This window comes from Convolutriloba macropyga, chromosome 14 (assembly GCF_964194025.1).
Source record: "Convolutriloba macropyga chromosome 14, txConMacr16.3, whole genome shotgun sequence".
Taxonomy (NCBI): domain Eukaryota; kingdom Metazoa; phylum Xenacoelomorpha; order Acoela; family Convolutidae; genus Convolutriloba; species Convolutriloba macropyga.
Window position 1 is genome coordinate 20,325,197 of NC_134481.1, and position 21,043 is coordinate 20,346,239.

The 21,043-nt window shown below is 36.2% G+C and overlaps 1 protein-coding gene across 4 annotated transcripts in view; it reads right to left on the reverse strand.

Moving 5' to 3' along the window:
* LOC142353021 (uncharacterized) overlaps positions 1–21,043 on the reverse strand; it is a 33,275-nt gene that overhangs the window by 8,694 nt on the left and 3,538 nt on the right. For 2 of the 4 annotated variants that reach the window (XM_075405210.1, XM_075405211.1), the window contains exons 2-4: positions 15,017–15,963; positions 2,416–2,803; positions 822–989 (exon numbers count right to left, since the gene is read on the reverse strand). In XM_075405210.1, the coding sequence (XP_075261325.1) occupies positions 822–989; positions 2,416–2,803; positions 15,017–15,139 (679 nt within the window). In that variant the 5' untranslated portion in view covers positions 15,140–15,963. Of the gene's footprint in view, positions 1–821; positions 990–2,415; positions 2,804–15,016; positions 16,414–21,043 lie in introns of those variants that run through there. The other 2 variants (XM_075405212.1, XM_075405209.1) reach the window with 2 other exon arrangements.

Consider the following 21,043-nt stretch of genomic DNA (forward strand, 5'->3'; position numbering starts at 1 on the left):
GCTGTGAATGGATTGGGAAAACTATTTAGAAAAAAATCCGATCCAAAAAATTGAAAAAACCATAAAAATCAGATTGAAATTGCCGCATGTGAACAAAAAACCACTACCGAGAAACCGAATTTTTGTTCAAACACCGTTTTCTCACTCTTCTTTAAATTTAGAGCGAAAAAAATTCACGCCGGAAAACCACTCGCTTTTTCGCTCCATTTCCTGTTGCGGCGTGACCAAAATCACCACTCCCATTTGACTTCAAAAATCATGAAAATGTGTGAACAGATCTGAAAAAAAAGACAGCGCCCCAATACAATTCAAATTCTTTGAACTGTAAAAAATAGGAGCGCTATAATAGCCGGCTGAGAAGATGAGGGCGGCTATTAATAAACTTCTATTATCAGTCATCTTTATATCTTCTGCTTAGGGTGATTTAGTGATTTAGTTCTTCAAAAAACATACAGAGACCAACTTTTGTTCCCCTCACGTAAGAAGCGACATTAAAAAAAATTGGAGCTGAAACTGAAAGTGTGTGTTAGTAAGAAAACGGATTGATCTCAGCAAGAATAGAATAACCAGCCAGTATGACGATAGAATACCTAGCCAGTAATATATCCAAATATGTATCCAAATTCTGAGAAGCTACCTTAACTTTCTCCTTTAGTACATTTTTCGAGAGCAATTTGTCAATTAATTTATGAACTAGTCCTTAGCTACTAAGATGGAAGATGAACTACACTAATGAAGAAAAATAAAAAAAGAAGAATGTTTTAAGGAATTGACGGCTGTAATAATACCTAAGAATTCTTTTAAAAAAGGAGAAGATATACCATGTTCCTGTCGGAATGAGAGTCGTTTGACGACAGAAGAGGTGGAGTGTTTGATGAGGCCATCCAGTGGCAGATTGATCCAATCACAGGCCAGTCTCTCCACTATGATGCCCGATATGTTCACTAGAAGGTTGCGAGACAACAAGTCACACATTATAAAGGTCCCACCTGAAACATTTTACATCTGCTATATTTTACATCTGCTTTGTTTACTCATTTTGATGTAAAGAGAATGGATAGGGAATTTTGTGTATTTTATAGCGTCAAGTGGATTCTGAAGTACCACATTAAGTGTTTTAATTGGTGATCACCTACTTTCCACGAAAACGTAGTTAAAAATTTTTGCCTAATGGCCGCAAAAAACGCGTTTGCCTTTGCGAGTTTTTGCCTTATATCCTGTCCACCTTTGCATCCCTACACAGAGTTGAAATATTACTATATTCTATATTCTATATTCTATATTTTACTAGGAGGAGAATCAGAGGATGACGAATTCATACTCAATTGAAAGTTTCCGCATGAAATGAACAAAACCATGCTCACATTCACATATAATCCACTTGTCCAAAATACCATGAAAATTATCGGTTGTTGGAAAAAACAGTATTTTCTTTCAAAATATTAAAATTGCTCTTCAAATTTTAAAACAAGCTCTAATTTGAAAACCCCAGAAAGATTGATGACAGAAAAACCAATTTTGCTTTAAATTACTTTAATTTCTGAATTTCACTGTTGTCGTGAACTATTCTGTTTTCTAAATGTATCCAAAATGGAACCAAAATTTTTATTATTTCTACTTCAACGTGTCGTCATTTGAAATAAAAAGTTCAATGTAAAGTTGTAATGTAATGTCGTAAATTGTAAAGATTAGAGGTGATGAATGAGATGAATTTATGTGAGAACGGCGGCATATGCAACAAAACACAAACACTTCAGGTCATATTAGCAGTGATCTTGCAAAATTTTACCGCAAGCAAGTGTTGGAAAAATGTGCGTGAATTTTATACTTTGTCGAACGTCATGAAGAAATTTGCTAGTTCAAAAGTTTGCTCAATCTTAGTTGCAGTTAGCGGACAAAGAACAAAGTAGGCTGGATTTTTTTTTTCGGTTGGAGTATACGGTTGTAGTAGTCTATGACAGTAAATGAGAGCTCTGAGTGTGAAAGAATATAGTAAAGCTCTGAACAAAATATGTGACAAATCCTGTAGCGTTGCTTACTCTTGACAAAAATAATATTCATTAAATTTATAGTCAGGTTCTGCGTAAAAGTTCCAGAATCAAACACAACGTACAGCCGTTGATGAAATGCTTTCAAACAAAACGCTCCTAATGTTCTTCAAGTCTATTGGTCCAATTGTGCTGCGGAAACAGATTTAATTTTTCTCAAGGTGATGCATGTTCAAGCGAAGAAGCAGCTTAAATTAATTATCGTTTTGCTGTTAATTATCTTTCTCTTAATTTATTTAAAACGAGTAACAAAAGTACAATTGGTTCTCTTTTGATTTGAATTTTGGTAGAAGTAGTTGACCTCAAATGTTTGCATTGAAATTGTGAAGTAACTTCAATTAGTGCACTTGTGAAATTGTGAACTAACCCTGAATGGAATGGCAAATAACTGCACTGTAAGACGGGCAAAACTTCCTCAACAACCCACCCAGCTCAGTTGACATTTCCCTCATTCGAGGCATGTTCAACAAATCATGGATGCCATACCTCACAACCATAACATCAGTCGAGTAATTCAAATACAACATGCAGTACTCCATCAAAACATCGTCTTGCGGAGTCAACCAGGGAATAATCAGGACAAGGTTCTTCGTTACATCCGGGAGGTATGTGGCCTCGTCGACTATATCTTCTCCGCCCGTTTCTGGGGTGAAGAAAAGAACGTCCAAGTACTGGCTAAGAGTGTTTTGCCTGAGAATGTATTTGGGTTGAGGTTTTGGAGCTGGTTTGGGTCTTCGTTTTGCTGTATTCTGCTGCTGCAAACATACAATAGCCGTGATTCAGTTGATAATGTAAGATGAGCATCTGATTAGATGCTTATGCAAGCTCAAAATATTTGTTTTGTTTTTGGTAGTTTGGTGGTCAGCAATTTCTTTTATTTTGCCAGAGATCAGCATTAAAAACCAAAAGTTATGTGCAATTTCAGTACGAATATTTTTTTATCAAAACACCTTTTCCCATTGTTTATTCAGAGCAACTTTATGGATAACTTCTAACGAATAGAAGTCACTTAAAATAAAAGTCCTGATCAGAAAATCCTGAGATCACCTGCTGGCAGGAAAGCGTCACCTGGTCGCATTTAGCTATATTTGATGAAAATACGTTTTTCAAGAACTTGGTAGCAATTTAACAAGTGGCAGTACGTTCGCATAATCTCTCATCTCTTTGAGCGACATCTCAATTTTGTACAATAAGCCCATCTGAAAATAGTTTTTTGATAAATGCAACCCTAAAGGATTTCTAAAAGTTGGATTTAACAACAAGCCCAAATTTTGAAGAACCAGCGACACAATTTTATTTTTTTCTATCCCAGATGTTGACCGACTTGGCGGAATTCTTTTGCCATGTGGAACCACAACCTAGCGAACGCTTAAGAATTAAAAGAGTCCAGGTTTATGTAGAAACCCACCATTACCGGGTCTTCTATATTACACTCTTATGCAAAAATATGAATCAAATCTTATGAATGAATCGAATGAATCTTAAGAATGAATCGAATCAATATGAAAGAATCGAAACTAATAAGCAGGCAAGCCATCTGTCAAACGTCGTAAAAAACCATCCCAAGAAATTAATGTAAAAACTCTAATAGATATTGTCGAAAAGTTTCAACGCATGAATTAATTCAATTCTCGGCTATATACTATGGTGAAAGAAGATTTTTTTTGTTGTTGGAGCTGAGCTTAAGGAATAACAAGCTTGCATAGGCGGGGGAAAATAGAAACAAAACATTTTCTGTTGTCTTAGTCATTTAATAGTTATAGTTATAGTTCTAGTTACAGTTTGTCACGTGAGAAAAAAGAGAAAAAGGGGGAAATAACAAAAAAGCAACACACAGAACTCAACGTAGCAGCCGCAGAAAACGGCTTAAAGAATAACTCAGCAAAATATTGCAAAAAACAAATTGTCTTGAGCAGTAAATAACGTGTTACTGTGTCTTGAACTAGAAATATTCCTGAGCAGTAAATTGTTACTGTGTCTTGTATTCAAAAAATTATTCTTGAGCAGTAAATTCTGTTACTGTGTCTTGTATCTACAAATTATTGGAGCTGAAATTCAACTGTTACAACCCCAACTTCTGGTATTCTCAACTTGTGAGTACAAACAGCAAAAGCCAACTTAAGTTTAGGCTTAAATATTTTTGCACAAACAGATCTTAGACATATATCTTTGTCTTCGATTTGTTTTCTCTATCGGATTGAACTGGTATACATAAAGAGATCCCGTATTGTGTGATCTGTAGCAATCCAGTTCAAATTGATAGTTGAAAAAACTAAGATTAGCCAATAGTTACGAACTGAATTTGTAATGCAATGGTAAGTACAGCAGAACGGATATACAGTTACAAAGGCGAACTGCATAAGCGAAGTATCCGGACAGATTTTGTAACCACTCAGAACGAACTGGGCGGTGTAAAACTTTCTTTGTGAAACACAAGGAGAGCAGCCGTTACATTTGGTCCGCCGACCCGGACAGTGGAATAAACTGCTGTCCAACCCAACAGTCGAAGTGACAAAGTCATCGACGAACGAGAACAAAACTCAACAGGCAATTCAAGACGCAAAGCCAATTAGGCAAAGTGCATTAGAAGTTGAATAGCAAGGCTTAATTAAAGCAAATAAACAAAAGGTACTGTAGAGATTCAAGCTGCAGTCCCAAAGTACAAACGCAGTGACTCCGTCACAGAGTCAAGACATTTTGCAGAGACAGATTAGCAACTCCACAAAACAAATCGAAGCAAAAATTCAGGAGGGTCAGGAACTAATAAGAAACAACGATAGATCAAGCAAACTCAAGACCATCTATAAACAGGTGCTGAAACTTGACGACTCTCTTTGCATTCTTAACCGAAAGCGAGCAAATTTTCTTCGGGATTCTGAATTGTTTGAACGTTACGAAGCCGACCGACTAAATTTCTTGCAAACATTAAACGCAGATTGGTTACCATACATTCACGGAGAAACAAACATGACGGATCAACCGAATCAAACCGCACAATTGACAAGCGATGCAGAACCAACTGCCGCTAAGTCTTCACAGTCTGTTGTGGGAGTTTCTCAACAAACTGCTGAACATGGAAACCCAAACAGGGACAATGATTCAAAGGCCTTCTCTGATAAACGAGCTAAAAGGGCAGAAAAGCTTGCGGCTCTAGAGAAAGACTTTGCATCAAAAATGAGGTTGAAGAAAATTGAATTCGAATTGAAAAGGAAGGAGCTTGAAATGGAGATGCAACTTTTTGAAGAAAAAGGTGCACTGAAACTGGAATACGAGAAAGAAGCTCTTGACGCAAGAGCTTAAGATTCTGATGATAGTGCAGCCCCTAGTATGCGAAGTAGATCACCATTCAACTGGAAAACCCCGAAGAATAAAGATGTTTCCGGTTGGCTCGATAACTCGGATAAATTCTCCAACTTGCACGATCATAGTTTCGAGCGTTCAAAAAACAGGAGCGACAACAATTATCCCAGGGTAAGCTTCAATCGTGAAGGTGTACTTAAATCACGGTCACCAAGTGGAGAGCGTGCCATCACAGCCCGGGAACAAGACAAGCTTAAGCGCAATAAACCAAGCAGTAGTAGTCAGCTACCTAAGTTGAAGTTGAGTTCTTTCGACGGAAACCCCCTAGAGTGGCCGGAGTGGTCGAATATGTTCAAAGCGACGGTTCACCATCGCGATATACCCGACTCAGAGAAAATGAGCCACTTGAAAACTTTGTTGACAGGTAAAGCAAAGTCAGCTATATCAGGAATGGGCTATTCGGGAGAATTCTACGCTCAAGCGTGGGAACTCCTGGGACGGAAGTTTGGGCGACCTTACCTAATTGTCGACGCTCAGCTTAACATGTTGCGCAAACAACAATCAATTCGAATGCACGACTCAACGGCTATAATTAATTACTCAATAACAATCAGCAACCTAGTTAATGTACTGAAGCAATACAACTATGAGGGCGACCTGCAATCAAGTTCAACACTGCAAGTGGCAATTGAAAAATTGCCCCCAAACTTGAGAGAAAAATGGTTCTTTTTCGTTGACGAGTGTCAAGAAGATAGGCCCGATCTCACTCTCCTTGAAAAATGGTTAGCTCGAATGGCTTTTGTCCATGAAGGAATGCCATCAACCAAGAGCGAACGGAAGGAAGATGATCGACCAAACGCTAACAAAGAAAAACGTTTCTCAAAATCGTCAAATGTTACTGCGAGTTCGAATGCGAGCGAAACGAAGCAAATGCAAAACAACAACTGCCCACTAGCGGATGGCACTCATAAAATATGGAACTGTCCAACATTTAAGAATATGAATGTCACCGATCGCTATGCAGCAGTGAGAAAAGAACGCTTATGCTATGGATGTTTGGGGAAAGGGCATGCAATCAAAGATTGTAAAGTCCACCCGTGCGGTATAAATGGATGTACCAAAAAGCACAACAGACTGCTACACTCAGAAAACCAAATGGACGAGGGTAATCACGCAGTTAATGTAAGCGCAGCAACGATCAACCAGAGTAACCAAGTTACTAGTTTGCTTCAAATAGTTCCGGTATCGGTCCAGAGCGGTGGTAACAGGTTGACTACCTACGCTTTCCTCGATAGTGGGTCAACAGTATCATTCATCGATCAAAGTGTCAAGGATCAACTACAAGCCAAATGCACGGACGTTACTTTGACCATAGCTGGCATACATGGGACGCAAGATTTGAGGACAGAGAAGGTTCCTATCACAATAAAGGGACCAAATCCAAAGGTGCATTCAATTGAAGCGTTTGCACACCCATCAATCTCGTTGGGAAACACAACATAACACTACAAAGATCTGAAGAACAAATTTAGACACCTGAATGTTCTCACTAACAGAACATTCAACCTGATGGAAGTAGGCATCATACTTGGACAAGATGCCTACGAAATTCAACGTCCATTGGACTATAAGATTGGAACACGAAGTGAGCCTTTCGCCGTCTTAACAGAATTAGGATGGGTAGTCAGTGGTCCCATGACAGGCAAGAAAAGTCAAAATGTTTGTCATTTTGCCTTCACAGAAGATGTGAAAGTGGCAGAAAATATCCAATCATGGTGGGACATAGAAACTTATGCTTCCAAAATAAATGTTGTAAGTCAATCAAAGAAAGAGCAACAAGCTCAGAAGTTTCTTGAGAGCACTAAAAAGTTTACAGGCGAGCGGTACGAAGTGGGCATGCTCTGGAATGAACCAGAACCCAGTCTTCCAAACAACTACGGCTCAGCCCTTGGTCAGCTCTACTCACTGGAACGAAGGTTCCAACGAGACCCAAATTTGAAAGAATTGTATCAACAGTCAATAGATACAGATGTTGAAAAGGGTTTTGTGAAGATCCTTTGTAAATCGGAAGTCAAAGGCACTTTCGGAAGGGAATGGTATTTGCCACACCATCCAGTACTAAATCCCAACAAACCGGGTAAAGTTCGCCGTGTTTGCAACGCTGCAGCAAAACACAAGGACGTATGCCTAAATGACAAGTTGTTAGCCGGACCCGATCTACTAAACGGCTTGATCGGAACGATATTCAGATTTCGAGAAGGACCAATAGCCCTTACCGCAGATATTGAATCAATGTTTCTGCAAGTGCAAGTTCCTGAACGGGATAAAAGCTGCTTGAGATTCTTGTGGCGACCAACAATGAACGAACCTGTGCAAATTTACGAGTATCAGCGTCATGTTTTCGGAGCAAAGAGTTCACCAACATGTGCCAACTACGCTCTGAAGCGAGTAGCGATCGATAACGAAGACGAGTTCCCAATTGCAGCAAAAACAATCCAAAACAACTTCTACATGGACGATTTCATAAAGTCAGTCGAAACACCTGATGAAGCAATCAAGGTTTTCAAACAACTGCAACCTCTTCTCTCAAAACATGGATTTGAACTGAAGAAGTGGATCGCCAACAGCGACGTGGTAACCAACGCAATCCCAGAGGACTTAAGATCAATCAGCAAAACAAAGCAGGTTGAAGTAGAACCCAGCCAGGAAGGGTCATCGGTGCTTGGGCTTCAGTGGACGATTATCGATGATAGTCTACAGGTTTGTAGAGGTACAAGCAAAGAAGTTGAGACCCCAATCACCCAAAGGAAGATCTTGTCTCTAGTTTCTTCAGTGTTTGATCCTCTTGGACTGTTTGCACCATTCAGTGTCCATATGAGACGACTCCTGAAGAGCATCTGGACCAAAAATGGACAACATTGGGACAACTCAGTAGAACCTAACGAAGATGAAGAGTTTCTGAAGTGGAAGGCGCAGCTTCCAGAAGTAGCAGAAACCAGCATTGATAGAAGATACTTCAGCGCAGCCGAGGACAAATGGGAACTTCATGTGTTTGCCGACGCATCTGAAGATACAATGTGCGCAGTGGCATACCTACGTTCAAAGCCCAAAGAATACTCAGCAGACTTAGCATTTGTAATCGGAAAGTGCAGAGTCGCACCGATGCGACACCTTTCCATACCACGCTTAGAACTACAAGCAGCAGTGATGGCGGTGAGACTTAAAGAACAGATAGTGAAGGAACACGAATCGAAGATTCAAAGTTGCAACTTCTGGACAGACTCCACTACTGTTCTGCAATGGATTCACAGCTCCCACCGTAAGTAACAGGTGTTTGTTGCAAACAGAGTAGCTGAGATTTTGGATACAACTAATGTTTCACAGTGGAATCATGTGAGTGGTATTAACAATCCAGCTAACATCGAGACACGAGCGATCAATGTTGACGAACTTAAGAGAAGTGAATGGCTCACTGGGCCGGCCTGGTTGAAGCAACGAGAGAACGAATGGCCTGAACAGGTGAAATTAACATTTGCTTCAGACGAACAAAACGATCAAATGGTCTTCTCAGCAAGGGTTGAGGAGAAAAGGCCGATGATTCAGTGGGAACGATTCAGTTATTACAATCGACTTGTAAATACAATGGCATACGTACAGCGTGTATTCAAAAAACACAAACCGGCAACAAAAACACTAAGTTTTGAAGAAAGAGAGGTTGCACAAGCAGGCATCTTCAGACTATTGCAGCAAGAACAGTTTGCTGAAGAGATGAAATCTCTCAAGACTGAAAAGGAATTTCCAAAAAACAGCAAAATACTCCAGTTTTCACCATTCATAGACCAGCAAGGACTGATTCGTGCTCAAGGCAGAATAGGTAAAAGTCATCTGAACTTCGAAACCAAGCATCCAATACTGTTACATTGGAAGCACCATGTAGTTGAATTATTCTTGCAAAATGAACATAAGAATAATCACCACGAAGGTACTGAACATGTCAGAAACATAGTCCAGCAAAAATTCTGGATCCTAGGCATACGAAATGCTTTGAGATCGATCAAAAACAAATGCATTAGATGTCGAAAGGGAAGAGCCCAAACAAAGGCACCAGTAATGGCAGATCTACCTGAAGAACGATTAGTCGCATCAACAGTGTTCTCGAATGTGGGCGTAGACTATTTCGGACCATTCACAGTAAAGATTGGTCGAAGAAACGAAAAGCGTTGGTGCTGTCTATTCACATGCCTTACTGTACGTGCGGTACATATAGAGATTGTACCAAAACTAGACACTGATTGTTGTCTGAACGCAATTATGCGATTCATTGCACGAAGAGGCAAACCGGTCAAAATGGTTAGCGATAACGGGACAAACTTCATTGGAGCTGAAAAAGAACAGGCAGATTATATAGCAGCATGGAACAAGGTGCGAATTGAAGAACATCTGATTCAACAAGGTATCAGATGGAAGTTCAACCCACCTGCATCACCACACTTTGGAGGAGTGTGGGAAAGACTGGTTAGGAGTTGCAAGAAGGCAATGTACGCAGTGCTGGGCAATCGATCAGTCACGGAGGACGTTCTGTCAACCACGATGTCTCTTGTTGAACAGACGCTGAATGCTAGACCGCTGACACAAGTCAGTTCTGAAGCTACCGATTTAGAAGCTATTACTCCAAACCATTTCCTACTTGGCAACAAGAACCTTTGTTTACCGTATCTATCAGGTGCAGAGCAATTTGTTGATCATAGAAAGCTCTTTCGACAAACACAAGCTTACGCAGACCTCATCTGGGACAGATTCCGTAAAGAATACTTGCCAACGTTGAATAGTCGAAAGAAATGGCAGACCACAACGGACAGAAGTCTTCAGCAGGGTGATCTTGTGTGGTTAGTGGAAGACAGTGACAAACGTGGATATTACAACCTGGGTCGAAAATCCGAAACATTTGAAGGTTCCGACGGAGTGATTCGATCAGCGAAAATCCGAACAAAAGATGGATTCTACAAGAGGCCCGTAGTGAAGCTCGCTCCAGTACTACCAACTGACGATGATGTTTTCACGAAGGAAAACAGGGCTGGCGATGTTGGAGCTGAGCTTAAGGAATAACAAGCTTGCATAGGCGGGGGAAAATAGAAACAAAACATTTTCTGTACTCTTAGTCATTTAATCATAGGGGGAAATAACAAAAAAGCAACACACAGAACTCAACGTAGCAGCCGCAGAAAACGGCTTAAAGAATAACCCAGCAAAATATTGCAAAAAACAAATTGTCTTGAGCAGTAAATAACGTGTTACTGTGTCTTGAACTAGAAATATTCCTGAGCAGTAAATTGTTACTGTGTCTTGTATTCAAAATATTATTCTTGAGCAGTAAATTCTGTTACTGTGTCTTGTATCTACGAATTATTGGAGCTGAAATTCAACTGTTACAACCCCAACTTCGGGTATTCTCAACTTGTGAGTACAAACAGCAAAAGCCAACTTAAGTTTAGGCTTAAATATTTTTGCACAAACAGATCTTAGACATATATCTTTGTCTTCGATTTGTTTTCTCTATCGGATTGAACTGGTATACATAAAGAGATCCCGTATTGTGTGATCTGTAGCAATCCAGTTCAAATTTATAGTTGAAAAAACTAAGATTAGCCAATAGTTACGAACTGAATTTGTAATGCAACGGTAAGTACAGCAGAACGGATATACAGTTACAAAGGCGAACTGCATAAGCGAAGTATCCGGACAGATTTTGTAGCCACTCAGAACGAACTGGGCGGTGTAAAACTTTCTTTGTGAAACACAAGGAGAGCAGCCGTTACATTTGTCATATCAATTTGTTTGATTCTTTGTTAAAGTGAGCTCATAGATAACTGTGAGAATTAGTTGCTCGTCGTGTATATAATTGTATTCCTAAATTTGATTTTCCTCATAAAAATGGTTGCACGTAAGACTTTAAAATCAGCTATAAAAAATTTTGACAGAAGAAGTTTGCTTCAGCGGAACTTTTGTTTCGATACGAAAAAATTGTTGTTTTTATTGCTTTTTAGCGCTGCCAAATTGTTGATGCTCGGTGCTGATAAAACTTGCATTTTAGTTTCAAACAAAGTTTACCCACTGATAAAAACCCTACAATAAAATTTTGCAAGGTAAACTGTATTCTTTCGTAGAGTACCGGAAGAAAGTAGTCAGATATTCTAGCCAGAATTCTATGCAACATCAAAAGTATTGTTTCTGAAAATCGCGGAGACATGATTGAGAGATTAATTTAAATAGATATCAGGTTGGCTCAACTTGCTGCCGTTTCCTGACTACGCAAAAATTTTTACATTTGCCAACTTTTTCAACAAAAGAGAGCTAATATGATTCGATTAAATTTTTGTCAATTCATAAAAAATTTGAAGCCCACTGCAATCAAAATGGTGCTGAAAGTACTCTTCAAAAAAGTAATTCACAGTTTTCAACTGCTATCTGAGCGTTTACCTTTGACACTGAATTTGTCTACTCTTAGAGGTCTTGTTCACAAGGGATCAGAAACATTACTATTTATACTATTGTCACGTTGACAACTGGTCCTGATATATTTTGGCCGTTCAGTGCAGATTGTAACTAGACAGGTTTCACATTGAGGTCAACAGCGCTTTTTTGAAATCAGTAACTACAAAGTAAACTAACATTTTTGCAAAATAGTAATTGTTCCCGCGCCCCTTATCCTCTTTGACAAAAGTAAACGCACAATATAAAATTCTACAAGGAAATCTACATGTATTTGAAGTGGATATAAGTCAACATAATACTGGTGGTAGCTTTTTGATTTTTATATCAATCGGCGCATATTCATCAGAACTTTAGTTGATCTTAACCCACAAAAACTGACGGGCCTGCTTACAGAAAAAATCCAGATAGAATGTAAGTATGTTTCTTGTGAGCAACCGTGAGTTGCGTTCCATGTGAAATCTGTTCCACGTGATAATTGAATCGTCGGTTTCCTATTGCAAACTTTTGCGTGCACTGATTGAAGCATGATCAAAATGAACAGATTGAAATCAACTCACTGCTGGTTACAGAAAACTGACCAATTACTATCTGGATTTTTTTCTGCAAGTAAATTTGTGAGTTATTCTGAGATAAGACCATTTAAACTTTTGATGGATATGCATCGATTGATATAAAAAAAACAATAGCAGCCAGTAATATTATGTTGACTCAATTTGACTTCGGCAGTCTACAATGTGAAATTGCATTTTGCGCTTTTATTTTTGTCAACGAGTGTAGTGCAGAGACTAGAATTTCAACTAGGTTCTGTTCTTTTTCCAGTAAAAATGAGCCAATCTATGTAATCAACATGCAGACTTCTTAACGGTATCATTAAAAGACACTGCAAACGTAGAATTTGAAATTACAAAGAATTCATTGAAATTCGTTTTTGTTTCGAAGTTTGATTTTTTTGTGAATATTTGATGTTTGACGTAATTTTGTTCAATTCAAGTTTAATTTTCGGTCAAATTAAGATTTTTCGTATCCAATTGTTTCAAAACTCTACTGTACGATAAAATATGGAACAGTTATGTGGTCTAAATAGACGAGCAGCGATTAACAAAATAACAGTCTTATTATTTAAACATGTAATTGGTTTCCTAAAAAATAAGTCTACCTAAAGCTTTGACTTGATACTTAAAAGCTGTTATCAATTTGAAAAAATGAAACGGTTTTATATTCTAGCTAATGTTTTTTCAGACTTTGATAATACAATTTTATCAGAAAATCTTGTGATTTGAAGACACTTTTTCATAAGTGGACTCTCATCTTGCACTTTCCCATTCTATTTTCACCTGTAGTTGTTTTGTCTTTTTGTAGAAGTAAAACTTTTTCTGATTAATTAAATTTGGTAATGATTTTTGGCTCTCCTATAGAGGTATTTGAAAAAAATTAATATTTCCCTTTGAATGTTTTAATCTTTGTTCCCTTTGAGACTAATAGTTTTAAGGTAAAATTTTGCGATAGTTCTGTATTTGCAGGTTTTTGTTAATCTTTGTCGAAATCACATTATCAAGATATTGACACGGTATCAAGATATTTTCAATGGTTTTAAGAAGAGGCCCATTTGATTATCAACAGAATTTTTCACTACGTAAATTATTTTCATTGGCTTCCACAGTTTTCTCTCAAATTTTATGTGATTTCTGGGTTTTTGTGTTATTTGTTGTACTTTTTGTAGTCGCCATAATTAATAACTTGTGATGAAAGTCGGCCCTCTCCTTAGTTTTCTACTTAAACGCAATTATTATTGTATCATTCCATCAGTTGATAGTTTCTGATTTTAAAGACATTGACTTTTTTGTTTTAAAGAATTTCTGAACTTATTTTTATTTTTTTTGTTGTTCTCCTTCTTGTCAATTTACAACATAGCCTCATCAGTGAGAGATCCCAACCACATTCCTGTAATGCCAATTTTAGTTCTTCAAGGTTTTGTGTTATAAACGATGTTTTATGTCTGTGACAATATGCGTTCGCATTTGCGAGTGGTTAACAATTGCGTGTCTTATTACATAATCCTTTTAAAGATTGGTATAAATGATTTTTAAATGAGACCCAAGTGATAAAATACAAGGTTTGAGTTTCTAAAATAACGCAGAAAGACTGGAAGAGTTGAAAGACTGATAAATTTAAGGTAATAACCAATTATTTTAATGGCTTTAATACTTTGTGTCTTGGTAAAATGTTGAAAAGTTTTGGGTATTTTGTGTCTGTGGCTATTTTGCAGTGCTGTCAATTGACTTAGTCTCACCAAAGACACGTAGCATTGGTTTTTTGAAGATTTCTATGTTAGTTTCTCTAGAAATTCTTTGTTAACTGCTGATGGTTTTTATTTCTTCTGAAACTATTTGGTTTCCAAAATCTCAATGGTTTTTTGAAATTGGTCCTATTTTTCTCCTTTTGGCGACATGTAACCTAGTCTTTTTAAGATGAAATCACATCTGATTTCTGGATAAGGACGAGTGAAAATATGTAGTATAGGTTTTATCTGATGGTAATTTGACTTTGTTACCAAGTGTTTTTATAATTAGATATTGAGTTTTTGCTGTAAATAATGTTTTCACTTTTGTTTATTTGGTTTTTGTATTGTCTCGTAGTCTTGTTAATGGCAAGCCTCATGGTCGCATTATTAAATTCTGTAGGTAGTTTGTGTTTGTAACAATTTTTCTTAACTAAAACATCTTTTTTTGCGAACATCCCTTCATTTGGTAGACAATTAAGTCAAAAATATGAATGAACGGGGTCCAAACATTATCTGCAAAAGCGCATTGCCAAGCCTCCATTTTGCCTTGCTCCGATATAATTTTGATAGCACAAATATAATCCGCCACTCAGCCATGGTCAGACAATAAATCGCCATGAACCAGCGATAGGCTGACTTTGGCGATGTTCCTCGCCCGCGTGACAAAGTGCGCTTTACCCCCCCCCCCCCATCGCAAGTGCCCCTGCATTGTAATTATACCCCTCCAGTCCTCTGCTATTGATCTATCTGATCATGAACGAGGATCTCAACATGACAGATGTCTGTGGACCGAATAGTATATCTAACTATGCAATTTAAACCAAAATCGTATAAGCAAGTCCAAATTTATCTGGCAATCTTATTCGTTTTCGTTCACTTTTTCTTGAAAACATACCTCTGCTTCAAGATGGGGTGGTTGTGGGTTGGAACTCCAACTAGAACGACCTCTGTTGTCCTTTGGAGCAGTATTGCTACTCTTGTGCTTTTGACCTCCAAAACAACCACACAAAGCAGACATAATAATCAGACGTCTATCAACTAAATAACAAGTAAATGTGTCTGAATGTTTAGTTAACTTCAAACAAAATGCCGTAAAATTTACGTAAATAACAAATTCGCAAATTGAATTTAACCAAACTCGAAAAATAAGGAAATTTACGGCAAATGTATTAAGATGAAATTGAGAAATAATTGTATGTATATCCAAAGGGATTTCCTTGAAGTCCAAAATAGATTCCAGTTGTTTGGTAAGTAAGGTTGAATTTATTTACAAACATTTTGTTAACAAATGCTGCTTTGACATCCTTGTTTAATTTGTAACAAGTTAAGCGGTTAAAGCAAAGAATAAAGAAATTGAAGTCGTTTGAACTAAATCAAGTGGATAATGCTTCGTGAACAAAGAGTATTTCAAATGGCATTTCATAATCAAAGCGTGAAAAAAATCGGAGTAAGAAAGAATAGGATGGTTTAGTCGCATCTGGGGGTATTTTTGGATAGTCTGTAAAGGGGGTTTATTTCGTTCACTCCTTAATAAAATTTACCCCCAGAAGTCAATGAGGCGAAAATGATGAATTGATAAATTGCGGCTTGCAAATGGAGAAATTATTTATCGGTTATGATAAAAGTTATCGCCGTCTTATAAAACCCAATACGTGGTCTTTATCGCGCTATTCAGGCGGACTAAACCCTAAGGGTTGGGTGAAGGCCATTGCGTAACCCAGATTTTGCTAAATCAATAACTTGTTTGATTCAGTTATAATATTTGAAGGTTATGATTGCTTAAATATAAACCAATTCACTTCTAGCTCAGTAAGTTGCAGAATATAGAACACCTTTCGTCGGCTAAAACATAAAAATATCTCAACAACTCATTTACTTTTTGGTTATTTTTAACACCAATTTAAAGTCAGATTCTAAAGGGAAAAAAATGATTTTTGGTCCAGTAAATAATTCAGATTTAATTGAGTGAAAACAAAAGAACTTATTGTAACAGAATTGACGTTAAAATAAAAACAACTGAAGAGATATAAATGATAAAAAGGAGAAAAAACAAAAAATATGATGTGGAGATATATTAAGCAACTAATCGCATATTAATATCAAAAATACATTGAGTTTATAGCCCAACGATAAGACAACAGGCGCCTTAATTACATTTGATTAAAAGTGATACTTACAAAAAACTGCTGAAAATCGGCACAAAAATTGACAAAAACTATAATATTCGATACAGGTTCAAAGTTCTATTTGCATATTTGAGCTTTATTTGTAAAATAATGAAAGAAGCTAGAATAAAGACAAGAAAACAAAAAAGTTTCAGACAAAACTAATAATTGGCTCTTCAATTTGTGGTTTTATTTGATGGTACACAAAATGTTTTATTCTGACGTCTTTGTTAAGAAAACAGAGTAATAATGAATATGTAACTGCACGCTTTATTCTTATATTCGTAATAGCTAAAACTCGAACTTGCTCGGAGACATAAAACTGACTTTTTTTTCAGTTATTGTCAATAATTTGATGCGTTTCTCTCTAATTTTGTAAACATGGCTGTTGCTACTTTGCTAACGTAATGACAAACAAAAAGCAAAACGCGAGAAGCGCAAATCACAAACCATAACTAAATTGATGTAAAAAATTGTTTGCTTTATATCTTGTAAAAGAGGCAAAACTTGTTTACCATTATTCGTTTCAGTTTTTTAAACGCTAAACTGTAGATGTAAAAGTTGTCATTAAAATGTGTTCACGGTACAGAACTTTGATTAGAGTATAAAATATGTTCAATAAAACACAGCTATATCGCTTAACATGTGTCATCTTGATTACATTAACAAGTAAAAATTACCTGGTCCATGTGAACAATTTTATTCAATCACGCACTAATTACAACAATGATAGTTTGGCAGGTAGTTCTTGTTTAATTAATCAAGGCCCAGTTGTAAATCAATCAAGCATATGCTTCAATGTTTAATCACTGCAATCAACGGCTTTACACAGGTAGATTACACGTGTCTAGTGCTAGTTTCATCAGTTTATAACTCAATTATTTATAACTTTGGTATAACTTTTGTAAGTTATGTTTGAAGGTATTGTAGCTTTACAGTGCAATACATGGTCTTGAAAACTTTGATTTGTTGAAAAGACAAGGCGACGACATACTAAACAAAGGAAAGACGCCAAAAAAACTGACTTGAATTAATTAGAGTGAAAGGAAAACCAATCGAAACAAGAAACCTGGAAAACTTTGTTCACCTCAAATTCAAGATTGCCCGATAATTTGGTAAAGGTGTTCAGTTTTGTATGCAAGAACCTTTCACAAATTTTCAACTGTTATTGACGATGAAAAACGACAAAGAGGCTCGGTAATGTGCGTTCGCACATAATGTTGCAACCAGGCTAATTCACAGTTTTTTGCTAAATTTCTTACCCAATGAAGGATAGATAGATAAACTTCAGAAACTCAAATATTGTTTAAAAACAATTGTTACATGAACAAAAAATGCTTCCAATTCAAACCACCTAGTAAAGTAAATAATACCACATTAGATGGCCAGAGAGTTGTCTTTTTTTAAGACTACGAGACAAGAAAAACAAGAAAACCAAATAACAACAACAAGCATTGTTTTCATCTCAACTCAAAGTTTAATTTTGAAAAAAGAATAATTAATAACAAAGTCAAAATAGGGTCAACGTAAACTAAACAAATTGATCTATGTTCAATAAAAACATGGGACCAGTCTTTAATAACTCGGTAACAACTATACAAAAAGAACGAAAATGTCAAAGTTAAAAAGTACCTCTATATATTTTTTCAAAAAACAAACGTTTTCAAATATTGAAAACCTTTAGATACCACCTGGAGCCCTGATCAGTCGAACTTTCATATGAAGACATTGAGACCAATCATTACCCAGAATTTGTTGTACGTCTACAAAAACAAACGATAAAACGAGAAGAATAACAAAACTCGATAAAAATTTGCGAGAAAACGGTGTCGAAACCGTTAAAACCGTAAGCTATTCCCTAACAAATGAAAAAAAATCAAATGCACTTTCTTTGAACAGCAATAATTTGATATTTAACATCTAAATATTGAGACCAGCTAACAGCTAGACAAAAAAACAAAAAAAAAACAAAGTTAAAAAAAGATATTTTTTTCTTTTTTCGAAAGCAATTAAAATTTAAGCGACAAATATATTAGTTATCACCAAAAACAGTTAAATAGGTTTCTTTAGTTTTCCAGAGAACGCAAATAAGATCTGCCATTATTCAGAAACTGTCATGCATCCACAAATATAACGAAAATTTAGACAAATAAAAAACAAATAATAAACTTTTGAAACAATAGGCAAAGCACTACAATCATTAGATATGATCAATTGTGTCCTTCCCCATCACTAAATGCAACCTTTAATTTTTCGAGAACACGTGAAAAATAGACAAAAAACAGCAAAGTGCAAAGTTAAAAAATACATTAATATACTTTTTTTAACATTCAATTTATAAGTCGTGAAAAACATTAAATATCAATTTTAATCAATAAAAGAAGTTTCTTTTTTAATGCATAGAAAGATGCCAGGACATAAAACTGTCCAGAATTTTTTATATGACTCCAAAGGAAGACAAAAAAAGACAAAAACAAATAATTCGGTTGAAATCTGCAACAAGACGGTGCCGCAGCAGATAAAATGATAATCTGTTCACAGAAAAAAATGATATGTTCAATTGTGTAAACGCCAATAGTGTGATATCTGAACTGCCAAAAATGTGACAGGACGAGAACAACAACCTCAGAGATGGGAAAATATGGGAAATCTTGCATCATGTATATCAAAAAACATTTCTTAAAATGCAAAACCGCATAAAATATTGAATTTCAATCCAATTAAAGAACGATGCAATGTCTTTTGTGATCTTAAGCTAGAGGTCGACCAAAAAAAATAATAAAGGAAGCAAAGTGCCATAATCCATTGTTTGTTTTGAAAACAGGTATTTTAAATGCTAAAACGACCAAAAGCTTTCGACTAAAAAATTAGACAGGTTTCATAAATAGAACCTGCCGTTATTAAAATTTCTGTGGTTTTTTTGCGTGATTTGTAATCAACTTGAAAAGAGCAAGAAAAATGCAAAAATAATTTGTGAAAAAAAGACAGAGACTGATTGCAATCCTAAATTATTTTTGTACTGTCAAGAAACAACGATTAGACCAAAACTAGCCGTTTTGCTGTTCTTCCATTATGATGGAATATTTAATTGTTTCGAGAGTCCAAATATCAAAAGAATGAAGCATTTGATGACACAATTATCGAATTTAATAAGAAATGGAGTTTGCATTTGAAATAAAATAACTCTATCGTTAACAATTTTAACATAGTTTTAAGCAAAAATGGCGTAAAAATACGAATAACGTGAACAAAAACAATGAAAATTAGTCAAATGTTCATATAACGTAAAACCTCGATAACTCCGTGTAAAAAACGAAATTCAATTTTTTAATTATATTTTGTACGCTTGACGGGATTTCTAATGATACCACTAACAACACAGTAAGAGGAACATATCGATCAGCCAAAATTACCTGAACAAAAAAACCCATTTGAGTATAAAGTCGGCTCGGAACAATAACTTTAATCGTAGACATAAATGACGGAAAAAGGATGAATTTCGTCTATGGTATCCTCCACACACACACATACACAAACACACATACACACACACACACACACACACACACACACACACACACGCGCGCGCGCGCGCGCGCTCTCTCGCCCATAACTGCTATCTTAGAAAATGGCAGTGGATATGGTTCCTAAACTCGAGTAAACTAACGCGAGCACGTACACTTTTCTAAATAATTTAGTCGGGGGGATGGACTAGGTGCTCTACATGGTTCTCTTTCTTTATCCAATTTTGGCCCAATGAAATGTCTGTTGTAGAAAGTTGTGAGTGACGTCATTGGAAAGACTGTCAAGCGTAAATTATTTTATTTGAGGTTTTTTTACTTTCATCATTTTCTGGCTGCAATTTCTTAAGAAGGTTCTTTATCTTCTTCGAGCTGACTTCCCATATTTTCGTTCCTTTTCATTGTGATGAGAGTTTTCAGACACATGTAGTTTCGTTCTGCCTAATTTTTTTAAAGTGTTAAATAAATCTGTTAAGTAAACTTTCTTACTTGCCATAACTCGTTGCTAAATTATCTTCCTGAAATTAATTTTTTAAAATGTTAGGCTCATTTTATGCGGATGTACCCAAAATCCAAAAAAATGGCGCAAAATAAGAAAATTTAGCGAAAAATTCGCTTTTTGGGAAAAAAATTATCAGGCGGTACACCTAGTTGCTAAGTTTTCCGGTACATTGCAAGCTTTTAAACGTGATAAGTGTTTTACAAAATCAAGAAATATCGGAGAACAGGTTTCAAACCAAACAAGCGCTTTCCAAACTTGAGACGTTTCTTTGGAAATTTCTTTTCTTAAAATATATTTATGATTTAAATCGAATAGTTCAGTCAAAAATCTATTTGAGCTACGATTAAAATACTGTAAATAACTACTTTTCTTCTTGCATTACGTCGATAAGTTTTTCGCTACTGTTTTCTACTCAAACTAGAAGTCAAACTTTAACATTCCATTTTTTTGTTCCGACCACACTTGGTGGGTGTGGCAACTATATGCTCAATGAGGTTTTTTAATCAGTGAATTTTGGACGACCGATATATTCATCGTAATGAGTTTTGGGTGGTATCTTTTGAAAGCCCCTCGATCGTAGAATTTGAAAAAAAATCCTCAATTTCCTCTATCCGAGGAGATTTTTAAGGTTAAAAGTTTTTTTCAGCATTCGATATTTGACGTGATTTTGTTCGTTTTATGCCATTTTTGCTCAGTTTAAGAATTTTATTCCATGAAATTGTTGTTTAAAAACT